At 47.9% G+C, this 11,371-nt stretch overlaps 2 protein-coding genes across 2 annotated transcripts; one reads left to right on the plus strand and one right to left on the minus strand.

The window, feature by feature from the left end:
- Positions 1–1,791: 1,791 nt before the first annotated feature.
- DACRYDRAFT_62982 (shk1 kinase-binding protein 1) lies at positions 1,792–4,607 on the plus strand. Its single transcript, XM_040775720.1, has 6 exons — positions 1,792–2,213; positions 2,265–2,625; positions 2,677–3,148; positions 3,198–3,754; positions 3,805–4,004; positions 4,051–4,607. The coding sequence occupies exons 1-6, from the start codon at positions 1,968–1,970 to the stop codon at positions 4,396–4,398; spliced, it is 2,184 nt and encodes a 727-aa protein (XP_040631680.1). The 5' UTR covers positions 1,792–1,967; the 3' UTR covers positions 4,399–4,607.
- A 188-nt stretch (positions 4,608–4,795) lies between these two features.
- On the minus strand, positions 4,796–5,668 carry DACRYDRAFT_114111 (uncharacterized protein; the record flags this gene model as incomplete). The annotated part of the gene is made up of 7 exons (XM_040769762.1): positions 5,647–5,668; positions 5,505–5,588; positions 5,417–5,456; positions 5,260–5,357; positions 5,179–5,205; positions 5,008–5,123; positions 4,796–4,945 (listed from the first exon to the last, which is right to left on the minus strand). Exons 1-7 carry the CDS (start codon positions 5,657–5,659, stop codon positions 4,796–4,798), a joined length of 528 nt encoding a protein of 175 aa, XP_040631681.1. The 5' UTR covers positions 5,660–5,668.
- Between the last annotated feature and the right edge of the window lie 5,703 nt (positions 5,669–11,371).

Consider the following 11,371-nt stretch of genomic DNA (forward strand, 5'->3'; position numbering starts at 1 on the left):
CATTTCGCCCTAGGAACAATGAAAAAACGAGCCCCTGGAACTTCCTGTGCTGGTAACTGCCTTAGGATGATTGCAGTGGCTGTACAAGACATTGTGCAGAGGACACCACAAGACTGCTGTGTCCAGACACTTGGGGTGAGACATAGTGGTGCTAAAAGGCCCCTTCTGGGAGTAGTGGGATGCAAGATGACACTTGTAGGAGTCTCCACAATTTATTGGAAAGGTTTGGGAGGCCTAGGGGTGTTGCTAGGATGTCTATCTGACACTTGTAGGAGTCCCCAGAATTTACCTGGACTCCTGGGCTTCTGGTGAACACCTACAAGGTATATAAACAGTAGTACAGTGACGCTGTATCCCTCAGATTTGATCTCTGAGGAAACTCCTTAGTCTACAAGCAGTTTCTAAGTCATCTCATTGTCTTGAACCCCCTTCTACACACACCTGAACACCCTGCTCTCAGAAACCTGCCTTGACTCCACAACTCTTGCTACACTTTTCAGCTATCTATAACCAACTTATAACACCCCCTGGGACCCCCCAGTGACCCCCTGGGACCCCCCCAATAATCCAGCTGGCCCTGGTGACATGGATATTGACTAGTACTGCTGGTTAGAGTTGCTTTCAACCACAGTAGACCCCCCAGTACTTCATCTATTGTTTGGTATTAGTGTGTGGCGACCTTGCTAGACCTAGTGCCCTCACATGGGCAAGGGTGTGGATGGCATCCTAATAAGATGTAAACAAAAAGAAGTGGGAGGAGGATGGGGGATGCTCTTACCCAGAAAGCAGTGACAAGCTCAAGATTCTTTGCCCATGCAGTCCTCTCTTTGATGGAGGAAGGCCAGAGGTCTTGTATGGCTCTTTTCACTGCAGCAGCAAGGATCTTGATGTGCTCCAGAGGGTAATCTTCATTAGTCCAATCAGGAGCAGGTTCACTGCTGCAAGTGACATGCTGAGACATAGCTAAGTTAAGCAGAACAGAAAGAAGGAGATAGAAGTCAAGCTGGGGTGAGGGGAAATATGGAAAGAGAATTACTCAACTTGGTGCAGAAGTTGCAAGTTTAAGGCAGTTGAACAGCCACAGGACCGGGGCAACCAAAGGCCAGTGCTAAGGCCCAGTTAGGTGCCTTTGGTTCCCCAAAACCGGGCCTTAGCATGACAGCTGGCCTTGCTGGCCCAATCATGATGGGAGCCCAAAGGCCTGGTTCTGGCATGCTGTGATGCCGGCAAGTGAGGCAGGGACAGTGGAAGAAAAAGAATGTTCTATTAGATTGCTTAGGCCATTGGCCTATTCTATTCTACTTTTCCTAAGGCCAAGAAGAAGCATAAATGCGCTTCTGGTGGCAACCAGGGGCAATTAGAAGCCACCAAAACCGGACCCTATAACCAGGACTAAACCGGACCCTTACGGAGGTATTCTTACGGACCCTAACGGGTCCTGATATATGGTTCCGGGCACAGCCGCCGGCCAAAGCGGCCAAATAGCCGCTTGCCGCCCAGGATTCGTACACTCTCGAAGCTCTTTTGTTCTCTGTGACAGGCGGTATCATACTAGTACAACGCTGTTTGTTATACCATCAAAAAGTGTACATAGATTCTCTTTTTCTACTTTAAAGTTCATTCTCACTTACATTTAACTTTGATAGATTGATCCCGAACAGCGCTCATTCGTTGTTCAATTCCTTTTTCCAGTCGCGTACAATCAACGGCGACCATACAGTTCACCCATTCATTCAAAAGGAGACAAGCTCTCCAAAATGGCGTGTCCAGACCCTCTATCAACTCCCATCGCACTGCATATCCACACCGCCGAGCTCTCCGCCCTTTCCTCGAACCCACCAACTCCACGCGAGCCCGACGACCCTACCCCGGTGCAGGAGCTCATTGGCACGACCCTCGCTAGCAGACTATACAGTTATGTCTGCTTACCCCTCACAACACCGAGATGGAAGGACCGATGGAGTCGAATGTGCCTCCAACAACCCGTAGGCGTCGGTGCGAACCACGCGTCCACGTCGACCTCACGGGAAGGGGAAGTTTCAAGAGGGGAAGACCTCGAGAAGGAGGCAGAGGAGTGGCGGCTTCATCCCAAGTTTGAAAGGGAAGAAGTTACGGTCACCCGCCTGGAGGAGACCTTCTCCCTTATTGGGATGGTGAGCGCATGGTTGGAGCTAGATAGTCCAGAATCTGGGATCAGGTACGACTCTGAGCTGGTGCGTACATACTATTTCTGTGCATAAATGAGTCCACTGATAGTTCTTCAGGCATTGAGGCAAGAACTCGCATACGCGACCTATCTCGACGTACGCACCGTCGTACTTCCTCCCCCTCGGAACCGCGCACATGCTGCCGACTACGCCCGTTCTATCAACGCAATACTGAACGACACCTTCGGGTCGTACATGCAGATCGCCATCCGGATACCAGTGAGCGAAGTCGAACGCGGCACGGGGTCACCAAGTGGGCTGCTCGCTGGGCGGGAGTGTGGGGGACTGAAGAGTCCTCAGATTGTCCTCAGTCCCGGGTCCATCGGAGGCGAGGAGGAGGAAGGGGGACTCGACAGCGCGTGGGAGATGTGGGATGTGATCAGGACTGTATGTGGCTATAACGCTAGACTATCTATCGGTAAGTGGGACGCAACCCTTCCCTGTTGGCTATGACTGAGCCGATCCGCAGTGCTCGACCTCTCCCCGCCTTTCCCCCTTCGACCAGGGGCCATGGATCGTTGGTCAGCTGAACCCATCCGTCACCTGTTCCTCCCCGCAACCTCCTTTATCCCCAATGCAAAAGGTTACCCGGTGCTAGCCAAAGCCACCCAAGTGTTCCTCAAAGAAGTGATGCAATTCCTCCCCATCGTCATTCTCAGCAAGACTCAGGCGAACCTGCACGGGGCGGGTGGCAGCAAGGGATATGCTGAGTACATCCGCTTCCTGGAGAAGACGAGCAGGCCGCTGCAGGCTATGCGTACCGAGGGTACGCTCGAGAGCTTTGCCAGCACGTATATGGATCGCGTACAGGCGCCGCTCCAGCCGTTGATGGATAATCTTCAGAGTTCAACGTACGCGATCTTTGAGAGGGATCCGGTCAAGTATGAGCGGTACGAGGAGGCGGTGTTCCAGGCCCTACAGGCGAGGGGACAGAAGCCGACGTAAGTCTGTTCAGTCATTAGCATGAGACAGAATACTGATACAGATAAGCGTGCTGTGCGTCGCTGGTGCAGGCCGAGGACCGCTCATCGCCCGGACCTACAAGGCTATTCAACGGTGCTCTCTCGGTCGCACCACCCTCTACGCCATCGAGAAGAACCCAAACGCGCTCGTCACACTTCAGGAACGCAACACGCTGGAATGGAACGGCGCCGTAACCCTCTTCTTTGGCGATATGCGCAGTGTCGAGCTGCCCGAGAAGATCGATATCCTCATTAGCGAGCTGCTTGGCTCGTTCGGGGATAATGAGCTCAGCCCGGAGTGTCTTGATGGTGCTCAGCGGTTCTTGAAAGAGGACGGTATCTCGATCCCTTCCTTCTACACCGCACACGTCGCTCCCCTTTCCTCCTCTAAGTTGTACAACGAAGTGCTGCACCAGACTGTCGGCGACGAGACGAAGAATGCGGAGACGCCGTACGTTGTCATGTTCCAGGCAACGAACGTATTGTCGGGCGAGGGAGGCGGCGTGAGGGGAATCTGCGGGACAAAGGTCCAGGAGTGCTGGAGCTTCGAGCACCCCCGGAGAGATCTGTTCGTCGACGCCAGAGGTAGGCATCCCCTTCCCGGCACCGAGCGGTACGCTGATTCATGCATATAGGACTACCTTTCAGCAACACACACAATACCCGCTCCGCACATCTCACTTTTCATATCCCCCATTCTGGCGTCTTGCATGGTCTTGCTGGATATTTCGAAGCCCACCTCTATGGCGACGTTTCCCTCAGCATACACCCGGAGACCAAGGCCCAAAAATCCAATAACATGCTCAGCTGGTTCCCTTTCTACTTCCCGCTGAAGGTTTGTGCTTTCAGAAGCCATAACGCAAATGCTCATGATGTCCCAGGACCCATTATACCTCCCCGCAAATGCCGAGCTCGACGTCCATCTGTGGCGTATGACCTCGCGCCAAAAAGTGTGGTATGAGTGGTACGCTGAGTCGTTCCTCCCCGCACCCACCCCGACTACCTCCGTGATGGGATACATTACACCGCAAACACCGAATACACCCAGGCAGGGATCCATCACTCCCGTTCGACCGCCGAGACCCAGCCCGATGCTTGATGCCTCCCCTAGTGTGGAGGGCCCTGCCTCGTTCATGGATCTCGGTGGGGGGGGCGAACTGTCAAGGGTCAAAATTGGCCAGACGAGCTTACACAATCCTGGTGGGAGAAGCAGCTGGATCGGGCTATGATGATACACCATCTTGGGTTGGTTGGACAAGCGCTTGTTTTTCTAGTTGATCGCGCTCAGTCAGGAGCCGCATTTCACATTGGATCGCTGATCGTCGCATTATGTTAACCAGACGAAAGCCTAACTCCGAGGGAGAATGGACTCTGGTTAGTAGGTGTTCATGTACTTATGCGTCCATGTGATGCCCTTTACTTCAAAATGTCAGATGCTGCACATCGACTCTGTGTCTTAACTCCAAAGAAAGTTTGTGCGATCGAGAAGGTATCTATGGTCTTGGCCTAGTCCCTCAAGAATATTCACATGCAGTGCAACCACATTAGCCAGCCAGATACCACTATTCAAGGATCGATCTCATTCCAAATATCTATAGAAACATATGTGACATACGACAGTTCAGCTCACATCGTCAAGTCAATCACTTCGCCGGGGACCAGGGAACGAGGCACCTCGATCCGCTCCACTTTAATACGCTTGTGCCGTCCATCTCTGCCTTCCCGTTTGACACCAGATTTCCTCTTGCAGCGTTGACGCAATTCGTCAAGTTGTTTCTATGATTGAAATGCCACCTTCAGCGCTTTCTGCAGGAAAATTGACAGGTATGTGCACTCACCTGAAGATCCTGAATTTGGGCTTCCACTTTTGGATCTTCCTCGGATTCGTTGTCTCCGTCCGTCTCGGTTTCACCATCGTCGGGCTTGACTACCGTAGGAGGGGTAGGATCGCGTGCTATTGTGCGCGTCAGTGTTCTCAGAAGGGAAATGTGGACGTGGAGACGAGGTACGCATGATGCCAAGAGCCTGAAGCATATCTATGGAACATCGTGAAGAAACTGTTTCCGACATTTGGCGCTAATAAACCTTGCCTTTAGGACGGTACTGGAAGACAAATTTGAAGGGTTTCTCTTCATTGCTCTTGAATTTGCGGAGGCTTGCGGGGGGCTTCACCACGGTTTCACCAAACCTTGGTATCCAACATCAGTGCCACCGTCGGAAATCGCTTCCAACACCCAATCCGCGTACTGAATTCGATGACCACTTGCTTTCTTTAGTCTTTCATACACTGGATTGTTCGGGAGAGTTCTTGTCCCACGAAAGCTAGATCGCTTGCCGAAAGTTCCCGCCTGAATCACCAGCTCGATCGTATTCAGTGACTTTAGAGCACTTTCATCATGAATAGTAGCACTCTCGTCGTCTAAGGTACGAGCGGCCCATTAGCGGCAAACCCACGGAGTCAGTTTAGTTTTACAGACCAGTGGTCATCATAGATGCGAACTGAAATGGTGCGGACTCCATGAACCTAATGTTGCTACCCTCTACGCGATGATGGCCTCCGCCGGCCCGGGGTCGGTGCAAGGGTGACTTAACCCAGTGGGCATCAAGATAGACGCTACAACGGAAGGTATGCGAGTTGGCGTGATCTTCAAAGTGAATAACAAAGTTCTGCTACCCGTTAACATACCGGCACAATGACCAAAGGAAACGGGTGATAGGCCCGAATGTTACCTTCCCACCCTCAGAAGGTATCCAACTCTGATTGCACAAGGAACAACCTGTTTCCAAGGCGTGTTAGTTACATGGTATCAATTGCTATGATATGGTGGGGAAGAATAACAAACGTGCCTGGGACACAGAGAAAAAGCCATGTCGGATGCTTTGCATTGTCTACAAGATGCACTTCCCCTGAGCCGAAAGAAATGAGTGTCTTACTGTGCAATGACACACAACAAATGCATGGCATGAATATATTGCTGCATCATTTAGATAAACATGTATTACTGAACAGTGGTTGATCCCAGTCCATATAAAAGTATGTTTTAGTACAGCTCACATCAAGTCAATCACCTTGCTTTTTTGCGGATGACACGACATGCCACCTGTATCTGTTCCACCTTGATGCACTTGCACTGTCCCTCTGTGCTTTCTTGTTTCACAGATTTCCTCTTGAAGTGCTCATGCAGGTTGCTGAGTCGCTTCTGTATGCAAGTACTAAGCTCAGTAGCAATAAGCAACAGAGGTGTAGAGCAGCTTACATGAAGATCCTGAATCTCTGCTTCCAATGCTGCATCTTTGTCTGCATCATTACCAGCATCTGTCTCCAACTTATCATCTTCATCTGTTAATTCCTTCAGAGGTGATTCCCATGCTACCATGGGCATGTGAGTACATCAGAAAGAGCAATAAAACCAACCAGGCCCACTCATGCATGATGTCAAGAGCCTGAAGCATATCTGGATGCATAGGATGCTAGTCAGATAAATGCACTCATCTTCAATGACTGGTTCTTGCCCTTTGGACGACACTGAAAAATGAATTGATATCCCTTTGTATCACTTGTAATGAAGTCAAAAACCCTCTCCCCAGATACTGTCACCACTTCCCATAGTCTTAGAACCCAATGTTGGCATCAAATGAACCTCCTAACATCAATTTGCTTACTGAATTTGATGGCCACCTGCTTTTTTCAACTTTTTGTACAGTCATTTAGCCATGTCATTTTCATCCTCTCAAGAAGCAAAGTTATGCCGGGCATGTCTGGCTCCATAGGTCCCTTTCTCAATGACAAGCTCAATTGTATTCAATGACTTGAGTGTCTTTTCATCCTGAATCAAAGTGCTCTCATCATCTGATTCATGACATCTCCATGAGTGATGATGCAGTGATATAATTTCTTGCATACCAGTCATTATCATAGGTACCAATTGATATAGAACTGTCTCAGTGGGGCTGATTCTCCTCCCAGTTTGATAAGGGTGACCTGGATACCTATGGTGCCACAGTTTGCTACCACCATGACAGCCATCAAGATATATTGTGCCACAAAATGTATGTGACTTGGTGTGGCTTCCCAATGAACAATGAAGTTCTGTGATCATTGTTACATCTGCATTGCTGCATCAAGGAGAAGAGAGGTGTGTGGTGTTACCTTCCCAGCCTCAGAAGGGATCCAACATCAGATTGTCTGATTAGGATTGTCTAGCTCAATACAAAACTCAGGCAGTCTGACATCATCAATTTCAATCCAGGCTTTGAAGTCACCAATACGAGGCATTAAAGTACCAATTTTCTTGGTGGTCATCAAGAACATGGAGTGTCAGTGGATGTGTCAGGGACACAATGTGATGGACATGAGTACAACTTCCCTACTAAAACTGGTAATATGGTACCCATGTCTCATGATGTTTGGTTTGATTATTAACATCCTTTGATAACAAACATACATATATGCAGAAAATCTATGCAACTGGAGTGCTCCTGTAAACTATGTGCTGTGAAGAGGGTACCCAGCATGCAACAAATGAGCATGACTTTGGCAAACAGATCTCAATTGTAAACAATGAATCTCACTGCCTGATCATCTCACATCAGAGTGATCACTGTTCCATTGAAAAATTCATGAGGCTTCCAGCTTTATGTGTTTACCCAGACCTTCTTTCTCTTCACTTTTGATGATTGTTTTCTTCTTGGACCACAGATGCAGGGCATCAAGTCACTTCTATAATTAGGATTTGAGCACGAGTTGTTTCCAAATGAAATGGACATATATGCATGCTAACCTGAAGCTCCTGAATCTCTGCTTCCACTGCTAGATTGTTCTCTGCTTCAGCATACTTGGACTCTGCTGTTACAGGAGGGGGCTCACATGCTGTCATGAATTTGAGTGTTGGGCCACGAAAGGTTCATGGGGAGACAACACATGCATGATGTCAAGCACTTGGAGCATATCTAAGCAATATCATTAGATGCTGTTGTACTTCTCTGCCATAACAGCGCACCTTTAGGACAGTATTGAAAGGTAAACATACACTTCTCAGAGCTGGGAGTAAACTTGACAATGTCCAAAGTGGGCACTGTCATGGCTTTGCCGCACCTGGGTGTCCCTTGTCAGGATAATACACAGACCCAGTAAGATAGTTTGCTTACTGAATATGGTGACCTCCTGCTTTCTTCAGCTTCTCATACACTGGTTTATCTGAGAGAGCTTTCATTGGTTTGAATGACAAGTCAGACCACCACTTGTTCCCTTATTCAAGAGCAGGTGAATTGTACTCAATGACTCAAGAACTTTTTCATCTTGGATACAAGCACTCTCATCATCTGGATGACAGAGGTCCTGTCAGCTGCTAGTGCATGAAGTCAGCGAAGTCTCACACACCAGTTGTCATCATAGGTGCAAACTGGAATGGTGCAAGGTCTGTGGGGCTGATGCGGCCCCCTGGCACACAAAAATGACCTTGGCCCAGGTGGAACACACATGCTTCAGCACAGCAACCATCAAGATAGATGAATCCAGCGAAAGTATGCATTTTGGTGTGATCTTCAAAGTGAATCACAAAGTTCTGCCAGTGGTGCAGATTAGCATCGTCAAATTAGGAAGGGGACAACTATTACCTTTCCAGCATCAGAAGGTATCCAACATCAAGCTGTTTGATTAAACTTGTCCAACTCAATTTGTAACTCAACCAGCCTAACACCATCAATCTCAATCCACATTTCAAAGTCTCCAAGGCAAGGCATGGAGATATTGTATGTGGTCATGAAGAGCAAAAACAAGAGCAAGAGCAGTAATGTGTCATGAAAGATAGGGAGAACCAAAGACAAGGACCATCCTCCATCAGTCTCAGCTTCCTTGTTCAGATTGCATACAATGCTGTGTTATCGGTGGCATTTCAAGTGAATGATCAGACTCGAAGGAGTGATAGCAGAGACAACAGTTATGGGAACACAATTGTAGAACAGCATAATGGAGGATTTGTGACATGTGATGTTGGATTTTCTGCTCCAGCATTTGTGGTGATTTTTGTCTGCAACTAGACTGGTAAAGATATGCCATGGATATATAATGTGTTGGCCAAAGCATGGGGACTTACTGGTATTTGCTCCATGGCAAATCACATGTGTCGGAAGTTTTTTTTGGTTTCCATAGTGATCAGAGAGATCAGAAAGGATTTAGCAGTGATGTCTTCATCAGCACATACCCTGAGAGCACTGAGAGCAAGTCATCTCCTGGTTTCCTTCCTACTTCCTCTAAAGGTCTATACCTGCCCTTTTTGATGCATTTGCTGAATGTTCATAATGCTTTGGGACTCATTCTACCTGCCTCCCAATGCCAAACTATATGTTCATCTCTGACAGATGACCATGTGCATATAACTTCTTACAAGTGGCATCCTGAGCCATTCCTCCCTGCACCCACACCGGCCACCTTCCTGATGGAATGCACCAGCACACCAAATGCACACAGGCAGGGATCCATCACTCCCATTTGCTTGCCAAGACCCAGCCTGATGCTTGATGCTTCCGCTACCATAGAGGGCACTACCTCATTGATGGATCACAGCAGGAGGAGTGAAGGTCAAAATTGGACAGACCAGCTTACACAATCCTGGTGGGAGGAGCAGCTAGATTGGGCTATGATGACACAACATTTAGGGGTTGTTGGGCAAGCGCTGTTTTCCTGGTTGATTGTGCTCAGTCAGAAGACAAATTCCACATTAGAGTCACAGTATGTATGCAATATTACCCTGAACCCAGCCCTGAGGCAGCTGAAAGGACTATGATTACACACCAGGTAGTCATGTACTTATGCATCCATGTGATGCTTTAAAACATCAGATGCTGTATATCAATGCTGTCTCTCAGCTCCCAAGATCATTTATGTTATTGAAAAGCTTTTTGCTTGTCCTTCACACATATGCTTCATATTGCAAATGGGAGTTGGTTTTGATGAGCATTTACATCTAGTGCTTCCACATTATTTAATCAGACAGATATCACTAATCAAGTGCCCACCTCTCTAGATGGACATACATGCAATCACGGACAATTCATGTTGTCAAGTCAATCACCTCGCCGGAGGCAAGGGAGTGAGGCACCTCAATCTGCTCCACTTTGATGTGCTTGTGCTGTCCATCTCTGCCTTTGTGTTTGACACCAGGTTTCCTCTTGGAGCCTTGATGCAGGGTATGTAGTAGTTTCTATGATTGGAGTGCCAACTTTAGCTCTTTCTTCAGAAGATTGATGTGTATGCTCACACACCTGAAGATCCTGAATTTGGGCCTCCACTTTTGCTGCTTGAGATTTGTTCTCTTTGTCTGTCTCAGTTTTGTCATCTTCTGGCTTGACTGCCATAGGAGGGGTAGTTTTGTGTGCTATTGTGTCCATGAGTCTTCTGAGGAGGGCAAATCGGACACAGAGATGACAGACACATGATGTCAAGGGCCTGGAGCATATCTGGGTGCATATGATACCAGTCAGATGAACATACTCATCTTCAATGGCAAGTTCTTGCCTTTGGGGCGATACTGAAAGATGAATTGATATCCCTTCATTTTATTTGTAATGAAGTCAAAAATTTTGGGTCTAGATGCTGCCACTGCTTCACTGGCTCTCAGAACCAAATGTCAGCATCAAACAAACCTCCTTACAACAATTTGCCTACTGAATCTGATGGCCTCCTGCTTTTTTCAACTTTTTGTACACTGGTTTAACCACATCATTTTCATCCTCTTGAGAAGCAAAGTCATGTGGGGTGCATTGGGCTCCATAGGTCCCTTTCTCAATGACAAGCTCAGTTGTATTCAGTGACTTGAGTGTCTTTTCATCCTGAATTGAAGTGCTCTCATCATCTGATTCACAACATCTCCATGAGTGATGAACACAGTGATATAATTTCTTACACACCAGTCATTATCATAGGTATGAATTGATATAGAACTGTCTCAGTGGGGCTGATTCTTTTTCTGGCTCAATAAGTGTGACCTGGATGTTTATGGCACCACAGTCTGCTACCAGCATGATGGCCATCAAGATATATTTTGCAGCAGAATGTATGTGACTTGGTGTGTGTTAGGGCAACACAGGCTGACTAAGTCTGCTCACCTAAGAGTGCCAAGAGTCTAAGCAGGCAACAAGGAAGTGGAGTAGACCTGATGACTAAGACCTATCTACAGTATAGGTACCTGTAGATGATCCTAA

This window comes from Dacryopinax primogenitus (genome assembly GCF_000292625.1).
Source record: "Dacryopinax primogenitus strain DJM-731 SS1 chromosome Unknown DACRYscaffold_3, whole genome shotgun sequence".
In the NCBI taxonomy this organism is placed as follows: Eukaryota; Fungi; Basidiomycota; class Dacrymycetes; order Dacrymycetales; family Dacrymycetaceae; genus Dacryopinax; species Dacryopinax primogenitus.